This window comes from Lipophrys pholis (genome assembly GCF_963383615.2).
Source record: "Lipophrys pholis genome assembly, chromosome: 9".
NCBI lineage: Eukaryota > Metazoa > Chordata > Actinopteri > Blenniiformes > Blenniidae > Lipophrys > Lipophrys pholis.
Window position 1 is genome coordinate 27,273,276 of NC_137639.1, and position 27,860 is coordinate 27,301,135.

The window sequence follows — 27,860 nt, forward strand, 5'->3', positions numbered from 1 at the left end:
GGGATTACATATCTACCCTGGCTTAGTCGGGAACTCCGTGGAATTACCCAGGAACACCTCGAGCATGGGGCTGGATAGACGGATATCCAGGCCACTAACTTGCTTATCCTCTGGCCATAATGCCTGTGCAGCAACTTTTTCTGCTGAACTTGCATAGAATGAGATTGAGGTTCCTACACGGAGGCTGTGCAGCTTTGTGGAAAATAATGCACACCGATTGTTTTGTGCAACAGAGGGGTAATACAATAAAATATGCCATAACCGATAGGAGCAATAACATTCGGTTTCGACAAGTGCATGAAATGCTTGTTTAACCTTGAGATGTGTGCACACGAAAGGCTCGGCAAAACCTTTTGATTTGAAGATTTCTTTCGCTTAAATCCTGCATATATAGTTTGAATTATGATGATTTTCATTGCACTTATTTTAAATAGCTAAAAACTTCCTGACATTTGTCACTTTACACGATTTGACGGCGTAACAATGGCGTCAAAGGCTAATGACGTAGCGTCTGGATGTCGCCGTCTTTGATATTAAATGTCAACTGTGAGCAGCCGACTGGAGGTCGTCAGTCCGATGGAAGGAGGCAGATAAGACGAGGGAGATGTGTGTGAAAATAGAAAGCTCAAATTTCACCGTCACCTGAATGCTGGCTGGCTCAGCTTCATCAGATGACACGCGAGTCGATTCCTCAAGGAAGATTTTCCGTTTATCCAATTGGCAGTAGAGCATCTCTCGATCATAAAATAAGAATTAAATCTAATTGGTTCTGCGCTGAAATGAGCAGCCTTTTATTCTTCCTAGAAAGAAAATTCTGAAATTCTGCACTTTAGTTTGTGAGCTGATCAACATGACTGTCATTGGTTGTAGCTCATGTATATAACAGTCTGAGCTTAGTTTTTGGTTTACATTTATATTTTTAAGCATTGTATAATGACATGGGCTCTTGTTCGTGGAAAAAAAACCCTGCTTTCATTGAGTTGGTAAAATAGTGTGAATCACCTGCAGCTCACTAAATTGACATTTATTCATTTCGGTATGGGAACTATTTTTTTGTTATGTAAAGTGCATTTATATTCTTGCAACCAGAAATGGTTATTTAATACAAAACCTTTCATTCCTTAGTTTTTGTCAAAACGTGACAAATGTAAAAAGAGTTTAATTTTCTCTTTAAAAATGTTCTCCCCGTATGTGCATGGGCTTCCTCCAGTTTCCTCGCACAGTCCGGAAACTTGTGAGGTTAATTGGTGACCCTAGATGGGAATGTGTGTGGTTGTCTGTGTGTGTGTTCATTTGCACTGTGATGGACTGTCGTTCTGTCCAGGATCAAACGGATTAAACCGTACAGAAGATGGATCAATTATGAATCCTAGAGAAGTGGCTAAAAATGCATTTAAAAGGGAAAAACTAAAGATACAATTGGTCTCACGGTTGTTAAAGCTATACGTTAGATGACATGAGGTAGAATTACATTTTAAAATTAAGCAAAATTTATGTGCAATTTCATTTATATCAATCAATTTAAGGATGAAGTGTTAAAATTACAAAGAGGAGATTAAAAGGATGATAAAAAAAAACGGGCAGAACTGCATTTAAAACTAAATATATAATAAAATATATAAAAATTTGAAAAATTTCAAACATGTACAAAATAAAACCAATCAACCAGAAAATATCTCGCCAAGCAAACAGTGAATAAACAGCAGAACAATAAAATGTTGTGGGAAGGAGTGGGAAGAAGTATAACTTATTATATCCCACCCATTCTCCATACATATTTATTTTTTCAAAGTTCCACTTATTTGATAATCAATTCATTTAAACATGTTTGAACTATTAAGACATAATATTTTGAAAGGATATAAATAAATTGTGTGGGGGAAAAAGAAAAATCTAAGAAATGTCATGAATTTGTATAAATCCAAGTTTGAATAATAAAAGAAAATCTGATTCCTCCTTAAAATAATAACTCGCAGAACTGCACTACAGGTTTTCAGTATATGAATATTGTTCAGTTAATTGTTGCTGCTACAAGCAGTTTTCAGAGAGACAGAGTTGCAACTGCATGTCTTCATTTTTTTTTTCTATTTCATCATTTCACTTTCACGCCCCTCCTTTCACACCCTTCCTCGTGCTCGTCTTCCTCTCTGCTTCAGTGTTTTTGCTTCTCCCCCACCCCCACACACCTCCCACCCTCCACTTTCTCCCGCTCTGCATTAAGCCCCCGCTTGTCTCTCTGCCTCTCTGATCCCGGGAGCAGTGCTTATGGGATCTCCTCAGACCAGCGCGAGCCCTGCCGGTCTCCAGTCGCGAGTGGGAGACGAAGCAGGAGGAGGAGGAGGAGCAGGAGGAGGAGGTGGTGGTGAGAAGTCCCCGTCCTCCTCCCTTCAGCGGGAGAAAAGGGAGAAAGTGAGAAGTGAGCATGCAAGAGATGCGGAGTGTAATAGTGAAAAGGGGAGAAACAAGTGGAGATGAAATAGAAGAGAGAGAGGGGGGGAGGGAGGAGGAGAGAGAGAGAGCTTGCTTAGGGAGAAGCACAAATGAGTGAGCGAGTAGGAGAGAGAGAGAGAGAGAGAGAGAGAGAGCGGGTGAGCGAGCTAGAGGGAGGGAGGCGAACAACACTGCAGACACTCGCCCACTGTCACTGCTCCACAGCCAGAGGACAGAGGCAGCGACGGCAGCAGTGGAAGGTGGATACGATGGAGGAGGACGGCTGCTGTGCCATCCATCTGCGGCTCAGTGCCCGTCACTGACGGCTCCCCGCTGGGACCATCCTGCCAAGTTGGAAGCAACTACCACTCTCTCTGTCCTTCACCAGGACCCAAGTACCGGACCTCTCAACTCCTGCAGGACCCTCGTACACAAACCTCGTTATCTCTCCCTGTCGGTCTCTCACACTCTTCCTCACTAACTGAAGCACACTTCACTTCTCCTTCCCTCTTGGACGTGAGATTACATTTTTTTTTTTTCTTTTGGGGGGGGGGGGATTATTTTTTTTTGGGGTCATCGCTGCCTTCGCCGAGCGTCCGAGCTGAGTGGATTTACTTTTACCCTTTGGCGGACCATGGGGCCGGGGTGGAGGGGGGCAGAGGGGACCCTCCGAAAAAGGACAGAGGAGGGCTGGTGGTACCTTTTGGTGACATTGCTGCTGTTGTGCGGCTTCCGGAGGGCTCACACACAGACAGATGATGGGAAGTCTGTCTACTTCTGGGAAACAGGTACCGCTGAACCACTAATTAGAGATTACATTTCAGATTGTACATATGGGCTGCTTCTGATTTGTTGCTGTTAGTGAATCGGCGTGCGACGTCGGCGTGAGCTCCCACACTCAGAGAACAGCCATCATGTGTGTTTTCCATTTTGATAAGTGTGAGCCCAACTTGGCAGCGAGGAAGCAAAAGAGCTGGAGAGCCAGAACTGAAATGGTCTCGTGCTTAATTGACTTTGCACAGAACCACAATGCCGCCACACGGCACACACGCGCACACACACGCGCACACACACACACACACACACACACACACACACACACACACACACACACACACACACACACACACACACACACACACACACACACACACACACACACACACACACACACACTCGTACATCTGTCATTAGGAGGTACATACACATCCCTACGCCACCAAACTTCAAACACATACTTGAAAGATGACCCAGAAATCTACAGTAGACCCGTCTCCTCACACTTGAACAGCATGTGGCACTCGGAGCGACCGTGATCCATTTTCAAATGGATTACTTTCATCTCCGTCAGTCTCAGGTGATGCACCATTATTGAAATGGAGCTGCTGTGTGTTACAGCATGCACATGATGGGTGGGCACCGCTTCACAAATCCTGCCTTGGGAGAGGAAAACTGAGTGGTTGATTGTATTGATAGGACTTTGGGAGTGCAGTGGTTCATTTTTTGCATTTGAGATGTGTACATTGGTGGCGTTATGTCTCCGGTCCCACTGACTCCTGCTGAAGCTGCTTCACAGAAGCATTATTACGCTTGACATGTAATTACAGACCTGTCAGATTTAAAAAAAAAAATTTTTATTCTTGGAGCAGAGATCTTACAGGAAGCCCACATTCTCACCAAAAAGACTGGTAATGGATTCAAAACATTACCTTTAAAAAAAAAAAAAAAAAAAAGACCTACAAGTCATGAAATGTGGGTTTTAAATGATTATCTCTCTCTCTTGACTCGACTCCAGCTCAGCGGGTGATGACGTGCTCTTAACATTTGATGAAATCCAATGTTTTCTCTACACCAAACCAACTTCTCTCTCCCTGTAACTCTCAACGCAAACACCCCCCCCCCCCCCCCCCCCCCCCCCCCCCCCAGCCGCCGGGCTCGCCCCGCCTTGCTCGGCACCAGTTCCCCGGTTGACGTATCCCACGTCTCTCCTGTGGTTCTGCATCTTTAAAGAGGATGTAGCTGAGTAAGGAGATTAAAGGAGCAGGGATTTAACAGCCCAGGAAAGGCAGCCCAGGGAACCGACTTGAGAAAGAGAAAGGCAGAGCGAGCACTGCAGGCAGAGAGAGAGAGAGAGAGGTTCCAACTTAACCTACATCTACCCTACTGTAGGTCATAATGATTATGCCTCTCTCCCACGCTACACCACCTTTCTCCCACACTGTGTGCGCTGGAAAGCTCCAGGCCCTGCTCTTTGAAATGTAATCCAGTGTTGGGAGTTTGTTCACTTCTTTTCAAATAAAAAGGTAGCGCATTGATTTCAGCCCCGGAGTCGTCGTCGTCGTCGTCTTCGTTTCTTTTCTTTCTTTCTTTTTTTTGTGGGCCTCTTTGGTTTGACAATTGCCTGCAGAGAATTAAAATCACATAGGGCAATTTACGGCTTTGAATCCCGACGCTTTTCATCAAAATGTGATTATGTTTGTGCAAGATTTGCATAGTTTTTTTGGTTTATTTTTTTCTTCTCGTGCCAATGGACGACTGTTTAACGAGAAAAGCAACATTAAATGTGATGATGTTTGTGCGCACTTACAGAGTGTGCAGTGGAGGGAATATTCTTGTGGCAAAGCAATGCTCTGATGTTTTGCATATTGATGAGTCGAGCTGAAATACAGCCCCTGTCTTCGAAACTGTGGGGAATTGGGCCTGCACTGCTTTTATTGCCTTCTGTGAAAATATGATGTATCTGTTTTGGAAGGTGAGCCTTTTTTTTTTTTTTTTTTTTTTGCTGTGAAATACTATTCAAATGAAGCAGGTAGAGACAACAGGCTGTGACAGACGCTGCCAGTGATATTTCTGAAGGTGGCGGTAAGATGGAAGAAGAAGAAGAAGGAAAAAAAGCAGAGGATGCTTATAGCCACCATGAGGATGATGTTGGTGATGATGTTGGTGATAATGGCAGGCCCAGGCTCTCTCCGAGATTGCTGCAAGTTTGTCTTTGTCACAGATGCTATTGCTCACACCGTTGTTCTTCTTGTCTTTTTCCTCACCAACGTGCACTCTCGTTGCACTCCTCTGCATTTTCGTCGCTCTTTTCACTGGCGCTCGTACTATATTTTGCATTGCTTTTTTTTTTTTTTGAACAGCTTCAGCTTTTCTCTCGCTCTCTCTCTCTCTCTCTCTCTCTCTCTCTCTCTCTCTCTCTCTCTCTCTCTCTCTCTCTCTCGTCTCCTACCAACTAATGAAACAGTGAAAATATGATGAAATTCCAGAGAAACCTTTTTCTGTTGCTGATAGTCAAAATGCAACACCAGGATGTCTGTGGATTTAACAAATACCAGTGTAGCCTGTTGTAATAGATAACAAGTGCCACACACACACACACAGCAGGTGCACCATACCCCCGTTCGGGTACAATGTGCGTGCTTCATTAGACTCTGTTGTTGGAGGGAAGAGGTTGCCAGGTTTGAGCTGTCAAGACCTCACACGTCTGCCAGAGGACTAAGCAATTACAGGTGGCGGAATAGGTGACGCCGACTTCAAGCAAACACACACACACCATCTCTACGTCTTTGCATTCACTGTGACACTCTCGCACTCTACGTGTGACTCCAACACCTCGCTGCGGGTTGCCAGTGACGCAGGTTAATGTTTCAGCCATGGGGCGGATCTACCCGGGGTGGCAAATGCCACCTTAAGAAAAAAGTTATGGCCAGTTTGACATTTACAAGTGCGAATTTCTAATGTCCGACAGCAGTGATCCCAGATTTTGGAATCTTCAAGACAAACTTGAAAAGGTGCTTCGTCAGCTGAATTATCTTCCTGGGATCTGGATTATCTATCATTGAAACGATGCAGGAGTCACTTCTGGCCTCCTATCAAGCCAATCCGTACTCTCATACACTCTCGCCTCATCAGATCAAGTTGCCCCGTGTGCCTCCTGGCGTCAGGTCGGTTGGGGCATTTGATGCATCCACAACGTCTTACGGTAATTGATCAAACATTACCTCGTCTCAAACCTGGAGCGCGTGTCCATATTGATATTCTGAGTTTGAGTTTATCACTTTTAAAAACATTTTGTGCCATAATTAGCCGAGTTAGACTGACAACACAAACTCAAAGCTACTTCTGATCCACCTGATTGTTTTTTTTTTACTGTTTTTAGAGTTTGATTGCTTCCTGCATTGAGAACCAGATCATGTAATACCAGCTTGAACCATTCTTTTAATCGACTGATTCTATTAATAGTTTTGACCCTTTTATGACTAAAGTGATTGTCTCTGAGAAATACACATGCCGGCTTCTTCCAGCAGCGGCAGTGGTGGAATATCACTGGATAAAGACGGAGACGCTTTCAGTCAATCTGGAATATATATCAGAAAAGATTCCTGACACCTCTAGTCATGATGCAAATTTGCAGCAAGTGTTTAATCAGAGTTATGAACAGAGTGACAGCATCTCATTCTTCTGAAGAAAAAAAAAAAGCAGCTTCATCATTCAATAAAGAAGATTTTGATATTTGGAAAGTGGTAAAACTTAAAGCATATTTCATGATCTCATGGTCAAGCTGGTGCTGCATATGAGGAGATAGTCACACCAAAAATCAACATGTTCAAGGCTTTTTAACATAAGCTCTGTTCCAGATGATAAACTTTCAGGAATTTTGGAAAATCTGCCTTTAGTTGCAAAAATTATGCTTTGCATGGACAGAAAAAAATTGTTTCAATTTGTTGACTTGCTTCTTTAAGGGGGAATTCAAATTCAGCAAAAAAAAAAAAAGAAAAGTTAGATTAGTCCCCATTAGACTGAATTCACATTAGTTAACCCGGTTTAACAGTTTTGTCGTTTAGTCTCAATTGGCTGAATCAATTGAAGAACATTATATCATATGAAATGACCTTTTTTAGTAGAAAATGCAGTAAGAGTATTTATGGTAACTTATCCTTGTGATTCTGAAGTTCTATGCATGTGTCTGAAATGCTTCAATGTGTGGGATGGGACGTGTGTCAGCCCCGCATCTCTAATGACCTGTCAACTTGCAGGAACAATGGAGTGTTAGTCTTGCATGGTATCATGCGACGGGGGAGCGCGGTGGCGTTCGGCACGAGGAACGGCGCCGGCTGTGTGTCACCATCATCCCGCTGATGTCACCTTTCAATGCACAGGGACGGGAAGATTCGCGCTGACAGGCCATGGTTAGGCCAGGACATTCCTCCCTTTAACAGAAACACTAACAGTGAAGGATGTCAGCCTCTCTGAGGGACGTGAGTGGTTCTTCCTCAATCGCCTGCCATTACAGCCGACCCACTGAAATCGAGGGAGAGCTGGTGCGATGGGTTCACAAGTTCATAAGTCAAGGTCATTATGTGGCAAAATGGCCTTGAGCCAAAGTGGTTGTAGTAACCAAACGCAGGATGAGATGAGCGCGGGAGAAAAAGTGGGAACCAGGGTATAATCATGTTATACTTAGTTTTCGAGAACTCCTCAATTTGTTCTCATACATATTTTGTCCCACATGGAATAACCTGCACTATATATTTAAGATGTTTGGCTTTATGAATATGGAATATTTGACATGTCTCCTTATAATCACGTCTGATATTAATGCATTTGAAAAAGGTGAAGCAAATCAGCTCTTCTGTTATTGTGATGAGAAGCGATTTCCTAAACATACCTAAACTGAAAGTGTCTATGCTTTATGCAGGAAATTTAGGAAATTCTGCCCCATATTCGTTATTAGCTGCTCCATCGGCAATAAAAACATAAATCTGTTTGTGCGAGTTAAAGACTTCCAATGTGAAATCTGGTAGGTTTTTATATACTTTGCAACAATGCTTTAAACCTCTACCTCATCAAGTGAAACTCCCTCGACCCCCAGACTTGCCCTGCTGCCTACTTCTTTTGAACGCCACAGGAGCAATTTGACACAAAAAGAATTTTGTTTCTCATTCTTTTCTACTTGATAAAAGTATACTTGGATTCCCATTTTTGGGAAAGATGTGGCTCAGTTATCAATACAGACAGTTCTCAAATCCCAAGGTTGTTAGTTCAATCTCCCATCTCACTGTGTCCATTTGAACGAATGAATCTTTATCAATACAGAACTTGTTCATAAATGTCACAAAGTGCTTTTACAGATCAAACATGTACAAAAACAAATTTATACAAAATTAGATGAAAAGACTAATCTTCAATCACCTTTTTAAAAAATGCCCACCGAGTCCACAGTCGTCATCTGTTTTTGGAAGACTGGTACCCTAAGTGGTGTTTCTTGCATTGCAGCATTCACAATACATGTATGTGAATGTGTCAAAAGGACTAATTATGCACAGTGTGTTGCGAGGGCTCTCGTGGTAAAAAGCATCGCAGACCTAAAATCCATTTTTATAGTTTCACTTCCTTTTTGTGGAATGATTTTGTCCGAAACTCAAAAAAACAACATACATTAGATTCTGATTGGTTAGTTGAATTGTATTTGTGTGAACGTGATCCGTGCAACCTATCCAACGTGCTCCAGCGTCATGCAGCACCTCGCTCCAGTAAAGTGCTTTAGAAGATGGATTGACGCCGTCAGGTGTTCTCATCTACAGTTTCTCATTCGATTAAAGTCTTCTTTTTCCCATCATACTTGATTGACTGGCGTCCTCGGCTGACCCGAGCACCGGCTTTAAAAATAAAACGTCTGACGTCCAAGCACAGCCAGAAAATCCTTCGCCTTAAATAGCCACACGCTGATGCCTGCTCCGCCTGTTTTGCTGTCAAACTCCCGTCCTTTCACTGAGTCACACACCGACACACGGCTGCCCGAGTGGCCGAGGCTTTGAGAGCAGCGGGATGGTAATTGGCATTATCCCAAATGAGAATATCCCTCGGAGATCCCCGCCTCATTTTAGCGAGTGCATTACAACATGACCCTCTGTGACCCTCATTAGCATATAGCGCCTGAGGGCAAACACCAGCCCGGCCAGCAATTGGCTAGCCACTGTTAAAAAATTCCATAGCGACAGACAACCAATTTAGGCCATGCATACAGATTAAGACAATTTCCATGGGAATTTCATTTTTTTCATTACAGAACATGCCAATGGGTTTTATTTTAATTCAGCATGCTTTTGTTTTTGTTTTGCTTTTTACATGAATTAGAGTGGAAATGAGGGCTAATTGTGTCTGCTGTGTGCGTCTGGCCCTAAAACCATTTTGTAAGAGCGCAATCGCCTTCTGGGGAAAAAAAAAAGCCAGAACAGCATCATCTTTCTCCCTTAAAAGAGGAGGGAAGCTGTTTTTCAAAGTTACTTTTGGTGTCAGCGGAGAAAGATTGAGGTTGCTGGAGCTCCACAGGACCAGTGTCACACTGAGCTTTTTTCCTATGGCTTTACCATGACGCTGCACTTGATTCTAAAAGCATTCGCAGGGAGATACGTCACGTTTGACCCACATTGATCTGTTTGGTGGCTTCAGAGATATTACTCTCCCACTCTCCAATCCAGACTGCTGCGCTTCTGAAAATTGCCAATCCATCCAGAGCGGAGGGGAGATGCCAAAGAGATGCCGGAGTTTGTTTAATCTAAATGGCAGAGCTTACACTAAAACCTGGCTATTACCGATATGGGGGGGTGGCAGGATTATAGATTACACATCATCTCAAAAAACTTTATTTAGAGTGACATAAGAGGATTCCCACTACCTTATGCTACTATGTACAAATGGCTCATAACATAGTTTCTAGTGCTACGTCATGGATCTCTGCTCCCAGTGTCCTTTGTGGACTGTTGTGGCGTGAGTAAGCAGATCAGTGAATAGATTTATGTTATGTAGGGATATTTTTTACTCCGATTTTCAGCCTTGACCTGGCGTGTCAAAGCGGCACATGCAGCCGTAAAAGGATTAGCACATGAGGGAACGACTGACCTACTCCGTGTTTTTGCTTCCAGTCAGTTTTCCTTGAGAAGGCAGCTTTCGCATGAGAATGTGCATTCATATTTTTCTGGTGCCTTTTTCTTGTTTGTTGGATACGTTTGGAATTTCAAAAAGACTTTAAATACTTAAATTGTCATGCCCATCCCGCTTTGTGTAGATACTGTATGTATGTGAAATATCTAAGTGATTTAACTTGACAAGTTGCCCACCCACCAATAGGAGAAGCTTGGAGTTCACTCCTGTGCTCAAAAACACTTGCATGGGGATTGAAAGGTCAGTCGTTTAAACGTACAGACACTAAAACATACATTTCAAATGATGTAAAATCGTGTCTTGTCTTTATACGTCCTTTGGAATGCATTGGAATGAGCGACTGACCTGGAAAGTGCAAATCAACATACTGTTAATGGAACCAAGAAGTAGAAGAAGAGTGGACTTACTTTTTTTGAGAAAACAAGAAACTCTAACTACGATGAAGACAGGATGAGGTAGCGCCAGTGACGAGGCACCATTGAAGGCGTCGTTGCAGGCGGATGTTGTCTGTTCTGCTGATAAACATCTCCAAGTGCCACACAGTTCCTCTTTGAACATATAAATTTGAGTTATTCATTTCAAATCTCAACAGCGACCCCATGACTACAAGTGGTACTGCTCCGGCGGTCCAGATCTCACAAGACAGAATATGAAGGAAATGAATGCAGAGCGCAGATGGAAGGTTTCGCTCACACCCGTTATTCGGGACCAAGTACATCCAGCAGAACCACGTTGGTCTTGTCTGCATCATTGCTTCCCATTTCTATCAAGTGCATGATCCTGTTTGATAGACAATTATTTTGGCTTTTTTCACGGTGTGGTTGCAGAGAACAATTGAAGCCTCCTTTCTTTGAGGCTTTTACACCCCATATTCATCACTGTTTTTATGAAATGTGGATAGTTGCTTGTTTACGAAGTTCACCAAACATCAGCGAGGCACTGACTCTGGGTTTTGGCCTTGATAGTTGGCATTTACCTTCACCATGTGAAAAGATATGTCATATACTGTCGGAACAACACACATCGCTTGGCTCATGGCTTGTGATGTGCGATTTCATTTCATACCACACCTGCACCCCAGCAGAGGGTGAAGACCAACTCTTCTTTCCTCTGATTGGTGCCAGAGGAAACTTTTTCACTTCTACCCTGGTGCCCCCAAACAGGGTCAAACTTAAAAACAGCAGGAGTGGGATTCAGCCGAAGCCTCCCCACATCCAAACCCTGATATCGTAGGTTGACCCCAATACCTTGATCCTTGAGAGACTTACGCTGCCTCGGGGCCCGGGTGATGGGCCAGGCACTGAGTTTAGTGGAATAACAGTCTCTGCTCTTACAAAGATAGAGCCTCTTGAAAGTGTATTATAGCAACCTCATTAAACCAACAATCCATGCAGACACATGAAATGCTCCATCCAAATTGATTTAACACAAGGTATACTAATAAAAACTCACATTACAGTTTAATCATCATGATTTTATTAACTGCCAATACTGTCATATGTCTAAAAGGTTTTTAAATCATTACGTTTGCCACTACAAGTGTGTAGAGATTTTCTTTCCAGCATTCATGTAAAAACACAAAAACAATAAGAAAATCCTGTTAAGATGTGCTACAGCTTCGCTTTTTTGGACCTCGACTACCACAAATTCAATCTGGTGAACATCTGTGCCTTTATTTACTCATTGTTCTTCCCCACAAAGTAAAAGAAGCATGAAATATGGTCCCCTTGCAGAGATCGTATCACGTTAGAGTCTCTCTTCTTCCGCACGAAAACGTAAACCTGCTCCACCACAAGTTGGAACACAAACAAACCCCGGGACCCATTCTGGGGAAACGGAGCACTTTCATGGCCGGGGAGTGGCATTCAAAACAGGCCCACGACTCCCCGAGAGGCACGCGAGGCAGCGTCGAAGAAAGCAGTGACATTTACCTGAAAAGAGCCCGAGCTGCCTCCTCCCGAGCTATTCTAATAAAGCTGAAGCAACCGAGGCGACTGGGAAGTAAATATCGCCCTGTCCATCGCGATCCCGTCGTTAATCTCTCATGGTTCCTACTGGACATCAATTGCTTTCCCTCCAGCTGCAGGGTAGTCATAGGCCTAGTTTATATTGTCTTTTTTTTTTTTTTTTTCTGAACACAACATAAAAGCTTTTTGTTTCATTGCCTGGTGGGTAATCTGATGGAGGAGTGGATGCCCTGGAAAGCACTTGTTGTACAGCAGGAAGATTAATTCATCATTAGGTCATGTGACGGACTGTAAACACTGCAACTATAATCCGCAGCGTGGATAAGAAGTCATATATCAAAGCCACTAAATCTGAATAACATGAGAAAATTACCCCAGAACATTGTGCTGCTGTTGGTTTGAATCTTATATAACCAGTGTTTTCCCTTTTCTTTTTTCTTTTTTTTTTTTTTGGGTGACTGAAAGGCACATTGTACTGCTGCAGTTTTGACCCCATTTACGAATGATTTTCTGCTTGTTTTTTGGGCCGGGTGCTCTCGGTACGTCGAGCGAAAATGGTGCAGTAATTCCTCAGAGTGCCCTAAGCAACAGTGACAGGACAGTGGCTTTAGGTAATTGTTTGTGACAGTGTTTGCCAATCCCTGATTTGATGGCGTCTATCTGTGGAATTATTTGGATTTCTGTGTCTTCTCACTCGTGTGCTTAACTTTTTTTTGCCTTTATCCCCCCCTTAGTTTTACTTCTGCATTTTATCATTATACAGTTAAGTGATTAAAGGGTATTAATTAAGATGACTGAGAGGCGGCTATGTTAGCAGCTCTGAGAGGATGTAATTAGGCACAGTGGTGCCTTGATATGAACGCTAAAGTCAGCATGCTTACGCACTCACAATGGTAATGTTGATACTGAAGGCATAATTTGGACAATATTCTCAGCATCATATGACGCCATTCAAATTACATTTGACTTGAATGGAGTTAAAGGGATGCTTTAGTTACAGTGGGGGAACAAACCTTTACAAGAATAATAGTCAGAAGCGTTGATCAAATGCTGAATAGAACAACACACAGTCCCACTCCAAATTATGTGATACCTACGTTTGTTCACAGCTGAAAAACGTAGTCATTTCACAAAATTGCACAAAACTGCCCTGAAAATGTAACATGAGTTTGTTTCTTTTCTGCTGGCAGACTTCAGGTCACGTGGCTGCCGAGTTATTCCCGACATAAAGACAAAGCATGTCGGACATCCCTTCTATTTTTGGTAGAAACTGCTATATTTTAAGATAGATTGTGGCTTTAGCTTTGTTTTGAAAGCTTTTCTCACTACAAATGTACACTTTATTTTCATAGTGTCTATTCAGTTCATGCATGCGACCTGTACTTTTTTCATTTCGACGTACATTCTTTCAGGTTTCTAAACATACTTAGGTTTTTTGTGTCGTTGCTATGGCGTTGCTATGGAAGCTATTGACAACGAACCAGAAGGAAATTGATGTTGCATTATGGCTCTTAAAACTACAGTAGCATATTTATCCGAAGGGATGTTCGCCATGTTTCGTCTTCATGTTGGGAGCAGAAAAGAACAGACTAATCGTACCCCTGTAACTTTTTCAGAGCCGTTTGGTGCAATATGGGAAATTACTACCTTTTTGAGCTGTGGACAAACATAGGTATTACACAATTTGGAGTGAGACTGGGTTGAAATGAAACCATACATAGTATTGCTGATAATATACTCTTTACAAAAACCTATTGTGGTAACGTAACCCCGAGGTTCTGTGGCCACTTAAAAAAAAGGTTAAAAGTACTTTATTCCAAATTCGAGCCATGATAATGCAGCAATGTAAACAGTATTCTTTATTCTTTATCTCCGCTACAAACATATTAGCAGTCAGCCATCATTGAAGCTCATTTCAGCATGATGAAATCATCATATTAGCATTACTAATCACATGTGGAAGTTATGTTAACGAGCAGGAAAAAGGACCTGAATAGAGTCAAATCTTTTAAACTTGATTTAAAAAATATATATAAACATTGTAAACTGCAATGTAAAATCAATGCAAGTATCAACCCTTAAATGATGTTAAGTGATATTGAAAGTGTTCGTTTGCTATCGATCTGCACATCACTTCTAATTCAGAGTTTCTGAAGTATCACTGTAATTAAACCAGCTCTTTTTAAGGGGGTGTTCTTCCTTTGCTCAGACTCATCTCTTTCCAATTAGAGGGCAGATTGACAGGACAAACATTGCGACGGTGGCATTAGCACAGTGAAACCTCTGACTATAATAGCTTGGTCGCATAAGAAAGACCTCGCCAGATACGCTACATTACAATGTAAATTGGTGGGAAAATGAATCTGCACATGCGGATCATCATTTAATTGAAGATCCGTTTGAGCATGTGAGCACTTTTTCAAATAATAGTCGTTGAACTTTTTAGAATATCCTCATGGTGAAGATAAATTATTCACCCGCTTCGGAAGATCTTGACTCACAAGGTCAAGACGCCCTGAGGATCCAATATACTTGAATATAAAAATTGTTAATTGCTCGTAGCACTCATGGACAAGTTGTATTAGCTGATATTTATTAGTCAAAAATGTACACTTTTGAGTATACTGTGAGATATGGCTTGTATTTGTGGCATCTGATATGTTACGATTACAAAAAAAAAATTACATGCTTTGAGAATCTCGGGTGCAAATCAGTCTGCTTTGGTGGAACTATGGTATTTGAATGATTTGAGGTTCAACTTTCAGAAAAAGTCTCAGACAGCCCAAAACCTCAAACTACTGTCAGTGTCTCACCACTGCAACTCCACATAGTTGGGAGTGGAAGTGGAAGTACATTTTGGGCATGTTGAGAAAGAAATAAAATAAAACAACAGTTGTGATTTGTATTGGAACAAATGTTCTGGTGTGGGAATTTCTTGTTACCACAGTGAGTTTTGATTCTACTGCCCCCATAGCGGCAGTCAGACCGACGATACAGAGGAAGCTGTAATTCATATGTGCTCTGTTTGGAAAGTGTTTCCATATTGTTAGGGAAACTTGTTACATAATGAAACAGCAGTGTTTTTATTGACTTTTTTACACTCGGAAACAAGCTAAAACTCTCACTTTAAGACTCCCGAGAGTTTGCTGGATTAAATTTTCTGCGTTCTGAGTTTATCTGTTCGCCGTCTCCAGGCTTGTTCACTTGTCGTGTGTGGTCCTGTTGAAACGAAGCATGTGTGGAAGTGTGACTGTTTCTATCAGCACCTGGTCCACGTGAAACAAGCAAACCCAGTCCACGAGCTTTCAAACTCTGGTGTGAGTCAATTAGAGTGAGTGTGGACCCAAAACACAGGGTGCGTCATACTTGTTTAGATGTGCTGTATATTTGCACTTCATTGTGATCGGAGTGCATTGCAGAGGGCATCCTGCAGCTGCTTTGATTGTTTTGCACATTTCATTGGCTAAAAATCCCACCGCAAGACTTTCAAGAGGCATCGTGTAGTCTTTGGCTTTGGTGCATTTTTGTGGAAGTAACATTAGAAATGAACAAGTTGTTTGGTTTACGTCTATTGGCCCGAAGAATCCCAACATGAGCACAACGCGACCATAAATCTCGTGCCAGGATTTTTCAGCTTTGTTCTGGACCGGGAAACTACAACAACATAGGTGTAGACTTACCTTGGATTGCTGCCAGAATTACTGTTATGTTTACTGAATAACTGCAGCTGAAACTGCAGAGTTAATGTTACTTCGCATGCTAATGTGCAGCCATACGAGTAAGGGAAGTGTATCTTCCAATCCCAAGTCCACTTCTCTACCCTCTGAGCCACCACTCCCAATCGAACATTAATAAATCTTTGGAATAAAGTTGCTTTTTGTGACTTTTGTTTTCGCAGTTTTTGATTTTTGAAAACCAACAAATTGCAAAAGCACAACTCGGTGGGGACAGTGGGTTGCAAAGGTTGCCCTCGCAGTGACTTTATTCCTGGATTCCATTCTGCCGTTTTGGGTTCCAGGTACTCTGGTTCTCTTGCACAGTCCAATAACATGCATATCATGTTATTCTTGTCCCTAAATTGCACGTAGGTCTGAATGTGAAAGTGATTGTTCTTTCTTTGTGTTAGCCCTGTGATGGATGGATGGATGGATGGACTGAGTGCCTTCAGAACTTCCCATTTGAAAAGTTTCTGTCTCTGATGGCACCTCATTGTCCAGGAAAGCGTTTTCCTTCCATACAGATGGATTACTCTTAGTAGTGCTCCTTTCATTACTCCCTATGTGATCCATCAATCTGTCACTTACACAAAGAAGTGGAGCTGCATCGTGTTGCAGTCGTCAAGGCTTTAGTAAAGGAATCAATACAGAAAGTTGAAACTGTCCTCTTCATCCCAAAGCTGAAATCCTCTCCATGTTTCGGGAGAAAACCCTCCTCTCATTGCTTCTCATTTCGGAGCCCGCAGAGTCCATTGATCAATAAACTCTCCATCAGAAAAGTGCCCTCGTGGGTTTGCTAATTTCGAGATGTATCACAGACTGTTTAGCTTGAAAAGCAAAGCTTCAAACCCACCAGTCTTTAAACAGTCATTTCTGCTCCACGAACACAAACAAACACGGGGCTTTACATTTGACTCCAGTCAATAAATACTTCAAAGTACCAGTTCCCAAAAAAAATAATAAGAAAACATATCCACATACAGTTTTAGTCTTCCTTTTCTTATTTTAGAAGTGAAAAGACTCTTATTCACAGCTAACCCTCAACCTGCTTTTGCCAAAAGATTACCGTGAAGCATCAATGCCCAGTGGGCACGCCCACGTGCATGTATGTACAAAAGCAGGAGATTTGTAAATGACGCTTAGAAGCAGTTAACCAAGTGGGCCTAAAGGAGCGTTTCTAACGGTATATTTACTAAGCTCATAGCTGCCGCGTGGCCTCATTAACCCTCTGGTGAGAAACACTGGTCCAATACAAAGGTCAAGTTAGAATATCAAGTCAAGAGTTGTTAAAATACAACCTGAACCCAGAAAACAGACATTTCCAGACCGTGCTGTAGTCGTCGAATCGGGTCAAAAATATGTATGTCAGTCAATCCAGTAGTTGGTTTGGGGGGCGGACAATCAATCGCTCCCCAAAAAAATCAACCCCCACAGTTTAATTCCCCGGTGGTTCGTTGAACCTTAAGTGCACGCTGCTTTACTTCCACAAATTTCCCGTCCATCCTTAGTGGTTGAAGAGTAAATGCCAAAAAGACAATCTATAAATGTTTAAAGCTTAAATGCCAAACGTCAGGACGGCGCGAGATAAATTGTAAGAGAAATGCAAACTTATTTATGATGACATATCCGAGAACGATGAACTACCTGCAAACAGTTTCACTTGCTGATTTGAAATGTCGACAATTCTATTTGAAATCTTAGTCTAACTAATAACAAGGAACTGATAAAACTCATAGATTTACTTGACTGAATTGGTGTACTGGGAATAGGGACTGCTTTAGAGCAATGAAAGGTTTTAATAATGCTCTAAATCGACATTTATTTTGCTCAGTTTTACACCCTATAACATGATCTTTTCATGTATGAAGACAAATAGGATTAGGACATGACAAGTGATTTGTCATCTTTAATTGTGGACACTGCTGTCAATTTCCCTTTGGTATGAATATGATGTCTATCCAGGCAGCCACGCGAATCAAGCTGGACTGAACATACCTTCTACAATACAAACGAACATCATCAGGCAAAGTTAAAACAAATTTAATTGAGAAACAAGAAATTTGATATATCGCTGATAAACGTTGGTTTCAAATGGTATGGAAATCTTTTGACTGGTTTGACCAAAAGAGTGACAATTTCATTCATGGATCTTTAAATAGCACAGATAGACGAAACGCTGTTAAAATAAAAGCTGTGCTCTTCCATAGTAAAGAGTTGCTCATGCACTTGCCCTTTACTCTCATCCATCCATCATCATTCTTCATACACGTGATTATAGAAAAGTAATATTCTGATCCACTACAGTACGTCAATTGTTGGGATCTCAAAGAGTTTATTTGTTCAATCATACAAGCTTCGCTCAGGTTAGTATTTTTTTTATATATAATTTTATGTTAAGATGCTCTTAAACCTCTCAATAGTTTATTGATCATGCAGGTCATGTTTGTGTTTAGGCTGTTTGAGTCCATCGTCTTTGTCTCGACACTGCTGCTGAACTTGATCCACATTTCAAATCTCTTTAGCGTCAGGGAATAGTCTTCGTGAATAAAAGTGCAGAGGCCGGGAGAAATTAGAAAGGGCGTCTTAAAATGCAAAGTAAAGAAAATAGTGCGAGAGAGAGAGAGAGAGAGAGAGCACACTTAAGCACATTAAAAGCCCCGACATCAGCATTATACTCTCGAAAATTATAATGAAGGCGGAGAGGCTGAGAGAGGAAGAAGCAGCGGATTTGTAAGCATCAAATATCCAAATAAAGGAGTTTAGTTAGTTGAGCGCGCTTTTCACACCCCGCTTTAACTGTGCTATCAGCATAATAAGCCAGAAACGTATAATGGTGGAGGGAAAAGAGAGAGTGATCGAGTGGCCGGCTAATCACCAGTGACAAGCCCCTGGATTAGAGTGAGGGCGGCAGATGGCCTCAGGCAGGGCAGTGCTCGGTGTATGCGAGTATCTCAGTAGGTTGATCAGGCTCAGCACCTCCTCGTGCCCACAGCAGAGAAACACAGTGTGTGTACAGAATATCGGGGCTTTTGGTGGTCGCCTCCCCTGTCACACTCTTAACATGCCAAGAATACTTGTGATAGTCGGTGCAAACATTTTGATGTAATCCAAAGTTGTTGGGGTTTTTTTGGTTTTTTTCTAACACTTGTGGTTGTTTTGGTTCAATCAGGTACTTTATTGAGTTTAAAGATATTGAAATAAAAATCCTTTCATTTGTTAACAAGAAGCCCAGAAACAAGTATAATTAGCCGCGAAAGAAGCAGTACATCTTCATAGTTGGGCCGTGTAGAAAGGAGGTTTTAATTTATTTCGTCATTATAAAAGCAACTCAAGGTGCAATAAATCAAAATGTTCGCTTCTTTGGAAATGTGCACACTGCAGAATTCAGCAACTGAGCTGATCGGACTTGTGTGACTGCAGGTTTCCACAAAGTTGTGCTTAAATCTAATGTCCAGCTCATATGCCAAGTCCTTGTGTTTTAAATATGGCTGCCAGACATTGATGAAAATCAACGATGGAAATGGATCATTAATGGAAATCAATGAACACGAGTTCAACATATCAATTGACGTCGTGTCAGCCTGGTCCATCGTTCAGGGTTTTACATTGAGGAAAACGGTTTCAGAGCTACAAGAGCTTTCAGGGAAGAGTTGCCTGTTTTTAATTGATCTTTGGTCGATGCAATTTAACGAAGGCTACAAGTCTAACTTCCATGAGCCACTACGTCTCCCTAAAGGTGAAGTCAAGAGCGTCAACCATTGTCAGCACACACATAAAAATTAGACGTTAAAAGGGATCTCCACTGATTTCACTCAACGAAGTCTGCGGCTTTCTGGGATCGCAAGTGCATGTTTGTGCAAAGCTGAAAAGAAACTGTGTGAAATCTGCTAAATTGCCTTAAGTGATGTCACTACGGTTGTCAACATTTAGCGCTGAAGACTACGAGTCTGGAAATGAAAAGCGAGACGGTTTTACTCGACTTCTGCAGCTCGTTTCTCATTTCTGCTTGAGGCTACCAGCTGCTGCCGCTGCCGCCAAATGTCCACATTACCAACGCAACTGTCAGCTAGTTGCATTGTGGGTAATATAATCACACATATAGCAGACGCAGAGGGCAGCAGGAAACACCCCAAGCAGAGAAATAAACAAGGACAGCAACTGTTACCAGTTCGTACTCGGAGGAGGCTCTTTTATATTCAGTCGCACCGTATCCATCATCCAGGTCAATTATGATGTTTAAGTATAAAATGAGTAATTGTAATAAAGATAAACACTGGTTGAAACTGCAACAGTGCACGTGTAGTGTGTACATATATCTTTTTTTTTTCTACTCAAAATGAGTTTTTATCACAATGGCAAAAAAAGTTATGGAAATGACCCAGTTTTATTTATTTATTCAGGGTTTTTTTTGTGCGTGTTCCAATCATTAATCTCAGTTTGTGTGAATTGATGGAGATGGAAGCTAATTTACATCTGGAGTTCCCACATTATATAATACCATAAAGTGCACATAAATAGCGCACATTGTGATGACCACATTTAACATTAAAGCGGTTTATCAGTGCTGATATCTTCAAAACTGTGCGTCTGTTCCCGTTTAAAGTGCACACTGGTATTGAAGAAGCCAATTTCACTGTGAATATTTCATGAATGTGTTTAACAGAATTATTTAATTTAACAGGAATCGGTTAAACAGAATTTCTCTATCTATACTTTTCATTTACATCCCCAACAGAATGGATTTTTGAAGTAATTTTAAAGGCGTACACTCCCTTTTCTTCTGCTTCTGTGCGTTGAGCTCGTCCACTCAAGTTGAAACTTGCAGCTTTCAAACGGTTGCATAACTGCGCTCTTGAACGTCATCCAACTGTTCATCCATGCATCAATTCGAACGTCTATTCGTCTGTTCGTCCATTAGCGTTTCACTCTCGCTGCCCATTGTGCAGTGGGTGTGTGGCGTGGGTCTGCACTCTTGGGTGTCACTTCACACACACCAGGTCTCTGGCAGACACTCACACACACACACACACACACACACACACACACACACACACACACACACACACACACACACACACACACACACACACACACACACACACACACACACACACACACACACACACAGTGAATCCCAGAAGCACCGCGCTGGTAATCCATAGAGAAAAAGTTGGCATTTACTTCTAACACAATGTCCAAGCAGGCAGCTTTTTACACGTTTCAGCAGTGAGTCGGGCAGAAGGAATGTTTCGTGGTCACACTTCCAGTTATTTGTGGCTCAGGGCGGCCATATGACAGGTTGCGAAGAAAAGCTGCTTCTTTTTCCATTCTTAACTCTCTTGTCATCTCTGTCTTAGGCGCCATTCACTCGGCAACGTTTCAAGTGAAAACATATCGTTTTTGCGTGTTGGTTTCAGAAAAGTTTAGGTTTTACACGGCAACGTTTTGAAAACGATGTAGTTTGCATGCCGGTGCTGTTGTTTGTTTTTGTAATGAAACCAATCCGTATGGACGGAAGAGCAAGTTGGACTGTTATTACAGTGACTGTCAACTATAAAACCACCAAGCTCCAGAAGATAGTGGACTAAGAGTCATGACATTCTGGAGGAAAACATTGTTGTTATCGTCCATTGAACATGTGCAGGAGAACTATTTACTACGGCCGTGGTGCACATACTCAGAGTTTTCACCCATTTAAATGGAGATGGAGTCCAAGCTTTTTCGAAGAAGTTGCACCTTGGGAGCCATTTTCAGTGGCTCCGAGCAAAGTTTTCATGTAAATGGGTCCTTAGTGAATTCCCTTCCTTGATATATAATTGAGAATAAATTAGAAACCAGAATAGCCACGTTTTATTAAAATATTTTTGGGGGGCGAATTGTTGGTAAAATGCATACAAACATACAAACTAATAAATAAATACATGCAGACGAAAACATAAACTTCTCGCCCAACTTTCGTTGGCGAAGGTATTTAAGAATTTCTCAGGACTGGACTTTACTAACAGTTTCAGTTTCATATCCTCAAAGATCCAAGCTGCACTGGTTCAAATTGTAATACTATACGGTGAATAGAATCCAACAATAGATAATTGTAGGGCTGCACGATATAGAGCAAATTTATCCTTATGTTATGATATCAAAACATGTTAAGAGCAAATGCATAATGGTCGTGTTACTTCACAACATCACATATCAAATATTTTACAGATACAGAAAATCTCCTCTTTACTCTTTCAGATGCAGCAGATATTCCCAGTTGATGATTCAGTGTCACTTTTTTAGCACCAAGAACTGAAGGCTGATTTAAAAAGAAAAAAAGCAGCAGTTTTCTTTGTTCCGCTGCTTTTCAGTCTGATGTTCTTTGCAAAACAACGCCAGTGAGTCGATGCACAGTTTTATAATTTCTGAGTTTATTCCCCGAGTTTGATTCTGATCTTCTTTTTCGTAGAGCGGCTCCACAGAATGTACACACGTCAAACTACGAGGAAGGTTATGCAGGGTTATGCCCATTTGGCAAATCATCTCTGCATATTATTCAGATCGAGCAGCTGAACACTGAGAATTTCTTCAACGATTTTTCGCCTCACCACGGCGGTGGAACAGCTCTCATTAAGGTCATAATTGGAGTCCAAGCAAAGCTCCCCTGACGTTTTTATTGCAGTCCAACTTGACAGCCTGGAAAGCTGGTGTCGACATTCTCACACGGGCTCGACGACGGTCGATTATTCTGCGTTTTTCTTCATTAAATTAGCATTTCTATTAAATCACACATGCAGAATAATAAAAACATTGTGCATAACTCCGAAGACAAACATCTGAATTACATCTTTATTGACTTTTTGTCCGGCAGGCAGCCAAATTTAGTGACTTTTACATTTCTTCTCATTTTTTGGGGGGGAAACTTGGATTGCATTGTGAAATAACTGCAATAAATGTTCAGCCTTGCTTTGATTGTGTAGGATGTTATTTTAACTGATGCTCATGCATGGATCTGTACAGTGGTGCAGTGATTTGCTGTCTCACCTCACCTGATAAGGTACTCTGTTTATTTTTGGGTTTCATTGCTTTTTGTGTTTTTTTTTTTCCAAGATTCATTAGAGATTCAGTGCAGTGGTGAGCACTGTCGCCTCACAGCGAGAAGGTCTGAGTTCAAATACTCGCCGGGCCGTTCTGTGTGGGGATTGCATGTTCTCCCTGTTTGTGCTCGGGGAAACGTATGGATGGAAATATGTAGAGGTTTTGTCCCTTTTACTTTTGGCAAAAGACATGTTTCTTTCAGTCAGTGCACCGCGTCGATGCATTTCACATGAAAATCTTCAAATCAACCGATAAGTTGTGGTTGAACACGTGCATGGTGCACAAAACCAGTCCAAGAGAAAGCAGATACACTCGCTAACACGTATAGGTTAATGTATAAATTAGGACAGTTTAATCTAAAAGAGCAATAGTAATCTTTTCCAGAAATCCGAGAAGAATCCAAACCATTTGTCGACACCTACAACCTTTTCATTAAAGGTCACAACTTCTCTGGCGACCATGAGATCTTTCGCACCTCCTCTCATTGTATTATCACGGTTTAAAATAGTCTGCTGCGTGTCGTTAAGCCTCTCAGAGGTTTTAAGACCAGCTTGCATCCCAGACCAGTCGAGTTTTGTCCCTATTTGATCTCTCAAGTCATCAAGAGCCGGATGCCGGTAAGCCGGCAGGCCGGCCTGCATCGTGTTCGGGATGTGACAGGACTGCTGGAGCAGATCGAGGGTCACTGCGTCCAATGAAGGGCTTTCGTTTCCATCAGATCCAGAAGCGTTTTTTGGCTTCCGTTTTGGTTCTACAATTCACAGAGAAATCAGACAGAGAATGTAAGTCGTCCCCACCCCTGCGAAGACAAACCGATTTGCCACAATCCGACAGTCAATACACTTAAGTTCTAAAATGCCCCCGGTAGAGTCTGAAGCCGCACATTTGATTGAACATAATCAGCGTCACAGGCGCTTCGCAGTCCGGTGGGACTCCCGGGTGAGAAGTACATTTCCTTGTTGATACTTCACAGAAAAGTCTCGCAGGGCTCAAGTACCCGATTTCAGCTACACGCACATTTATTTATGTTTGATTGAAACACTTTTTGCCTTTGCCATGTCAATGCTGAGTGTCGCCCTTCAAAACATATGATATACTCATATAAATCTGGCCGGCGCAGTGGGATAATGCTTGATTCTAGACTTGCTGGCCTTTCTGTGAAGAGTTTGCTTCCTCTCCTTGAATTTCCACTGGGTGTTCTTCAGGTTATCCTCGCAGTCCAAACACATCCATCTCAGTCTGGGTTAATTGGTGCTTTTAAGCTGCCCACAGGTGTGAACACACGTGTGGTTGTGCGACTCTGTTTGGTGCACCCCGCCCCTCCAGCCATTGTCAGCTGTGATTGACTCCAGTGACTCCAATTTGGAAGAGCAGGTACTGAAGAAGGATGGATGAACAGAATAGGTTGAAACTTTGGGTTTGTGACTTGCGAGCGTGGGCAGAAACCGACGTCCATCTTGGCCTGATTGTGTCTTATCAGTCCCAATGCGTCGCTGACTCGTCACACCTCCTGCATGTGACACTTGTCTGAAAATCTTGAGGCCAAGATACAGAATTTTATGGATAACGATCTATGCTACATGTTGGTATACAGTTGAATTCTTGTTTTTTCTGCAGCTAAGATATGTTTTTATCTCCATTGAGTTTTTGTAAAGAGTCACTGTCACAGATATTTACTTACTTATATTGTCGTATTTATGAGTATTCTCAACATGCTTTGTATGACCTCTCACATTCAGACACACACACACCAATGGTTACTGCTTCCATGCAGTGCGTCAGGGGTCAGGGGTTCAGAGCCTTGCTCAAGGGTGCTTTGAAACACAGAAAGGGCTAGATGGAGGATCAAACCTCAAATCATCAGAGGACAACGCAACGGGCTTCACTAACTGAGCTCCAGCTTGACGTAGAAAACTCACACATACAGGGACAACATGCAAACTCCCCAAACGCCCGACGTCAAACCCCTGAATTTCCTGCTAAAAGACACAAGCACTATACCAGTACTTTGTACACGGATGATTTTCATCTGTTGGACAACACTCAGTCTTGGAGTTTCTGTAAAATCCAAATGTCCTTGACGGACAAATTTTCCTTGCATCCTGATCGTCCTCCGTCAGACAATCGAGATCTTTGAATATCAAAATCCCACACTGGCCACAGGTATTTCAAACTTTTAGAGGACACACACTGAAATACTTAAAAGCGGAACCAGAGGGACTTTTCGAGGAGCCAACGTTTGCCTGAGACACTTTAAAGTAGTAAATGTAGAAAAGTAACACGAGTACGAGTCATTTATCTTGAAATCTTTTCAAAAAGTTGAAATTTGACCTGAGGCGCATATATTTAACAATTTATAGCTTGAAAATGTGTCTAAATGGCACTTCAAATTTCTAACTGCATTCTAACCTTGTTGAGACATCTCATTCAGTGCTGCTGTCCTATAATATAATACGTTACTTAAAGGCTTTTCCAATTTTGTCTCGTCACTTTTTTTAGGCACCATTCTTAAATATTGTGTCTTTTCCGTTTTGATCAGTTTTGACCTTTGAAAAAAAGCCTAAATCTGGCAACTTGGGACATTAAGTTGGAGCGAGAGCAGCTTTCCCAAGTCAAATATGGCAATATGTTAAAAGTTTCACTTTGCCGCACAAGTAGTTTTTCAAGTTTTTCCGTGATTGTCATAAACTCATTAAGTTGAAAGAAACGGGGAGAAATGACAAAATTGCACAAGACGAGGTTGACATGATTCACACACCAGTGACCTTTCTCCTTTTCTTTACTTTCAAAAGTAAAGAAAATGAAAGATTGACTACGTGAAGTCGCACGTAGGAGGAAAACGGCTGAGGACAATCTGCAGCGACTCTGTTCAAGAGGAGCTCATTAATCAAACAAGGCTTATTTGCAGGAGAGTCGATAAATGTTAACAAAGGGAGCTGAAGATAAGGAGTGCATAACGTCTTTTGAATATACTTCGAAAACATCAATACACAGCTTTTTTTTTTTTTTTTAAACAAGCAGGGAAACGATTCACGTGTTTGAAATGACCGTGTAGAGAGGCTGTTGTCTGAACGACCAACCAGCTTCAGTTTCCTCGCCATCTATCGTGGTCAGGTTAGTAGGCGGTGGGCGGATGATGTGTGCGTAGCACTGAATTATTTTGCATTAATGCGTTAAATATGTATAAGAGTGAATGCGTGTGAGTTTGATGGACGTATTCTACAACTATATTCAGCTGACCCTGTTGAATTTAGTCATGTAATTTTCGAGGAACATGCGGTGAACTGATGCTGCAGTGTGTGTGTGTGTGTGTGTGTGTGTGTGTGTGTGTGTGTGTGTGTGTGTGTGTGTGTGTGTGTGTGTGTGTGTGTGTGTGTGTGTGTGTGTGTGTGTGTGTGTGTGTGTGTGTGTGTGTGTGTGTGTGTGTGTGCGCTCAGACCATCAGTGAGGCATCTGCCTGCGGAGTAACAGATAAATGTTCTATTTACACACGTGTGCGGAGAAGCGGCTTGAGCACAAATTTTAATAATGGAGTCTCATTCTCAGAGTAAAATAAAGCAGTCTTTGAGAGTGCCTGTAATCTCCTTCTGTAGTTTTTTTTTCTTCCCCCCAATCTCACAAGGGCTCTGATCAAATTAGACTGCGCACATAAAATATGCAAATTAGCATTTTAAATTTCTTAATTTTTTTTTTAAGATTAGGCGAGCTGCGCTCGATGGCGAGAAGCGCACAATTAGATCCCAAACACCGCAGACGCACTGCACACGGCGGGTGAAAATTGATGTAGTGTTGATGTGTCCTTTTGTGTTGAAGCAGCGTACTTCCCTAAGAGGCCTCATTAATGAACACGCAGCAAAGGCAAACCCCGGCTACTGTAATTCATCATGGCACGTGTGACCTCTCGCCGCGCTGCCACCGGCTCTTCTCACTACGCCCTTCTTCATCCGCCGCAGACGTGCAGAAAGTGCCAGAAAAACACCCCACATCTTTACCCACTTAATCCGCATTTGAATTCCCCGTTAACGTGTCAGCCGGCTTTTTATTGTAAGCTTTTTGTTAAGTTCTGACGCCCGACTGACCAAACAAAGGCGCTTCCTGTGGCGCGACGGTTAACATGCCTCCTCCGTCTATACGTCACATGTGACTCACTACGAGAGGCAAACCGGTCGTGACATTACTGACCTGACCTCATGTCTTTGGTGACTTGTCTGATTGATTGTGACACGTGTTTACGTTGACCTCTGTCTTCCCTGCACGCACCTTGGTGCAGCCCACAGTGTTTGCATTGACATTTCCACGGTGAGATTTCTGCTTACATTTATCTTCATCGTCACCCCGACTGCTCACATGCAAATCCTGTTTCACACATGGCCACTTTGAAAATGTCACCTATTATTTCTTGGCAGGATGCAGAAATATTCTTCTTTTATTTGTGTTTCGATCCAGCAATTTGCTCTTATTCCGGTGGGGGGAAAAAATAAAATAAAATAAAAAATTATATATATATATATATATAAGAAAGTGTGTAGGTTTTCGAGAGCATGAACAAACTTTCTGTAAGAACATTACACAAGCAAAAGTAATTAAGAAAAGCACCACAAATAAACCCTTACCAATACAATTAATAACAACTCAATACCAACAAATTATAGATATCTTATAATGGGATCTATGTATTCGTATATATACATAGTCTATTCTCTTGTGTGCAACAATCCTGTCTGTC

The 27,860-nt window shown here is 42.0% G+C and overlaps 1 protein-coding gene across 1 annotated transcript in view; it reads left to right on the forward strand.

Moving 5' to 3' along the window:
• Positions 1 to 3,064: 3,064 nt before the first annotated feature.
• thsd7ab (thrombospondin, type I, domain containing 7Ab) overlaps positions 3,065 to 27,860 on the forward strand; it is a gene marked incomplete at both ends in the record, with an annotated part of 203,187 nt that continues 178,391 nt past the window's right edge. Inside the window, one exon of the mRNA XM_080471110.1 lies at positions 3,065 to 3,218. Coding sequence (XP_080327236.1) covers positions 3,065 to 3,218 — 154 coding nt within the window. The remainder of the gene's footprint in view (positions 3,219 to 27,860) is intronic.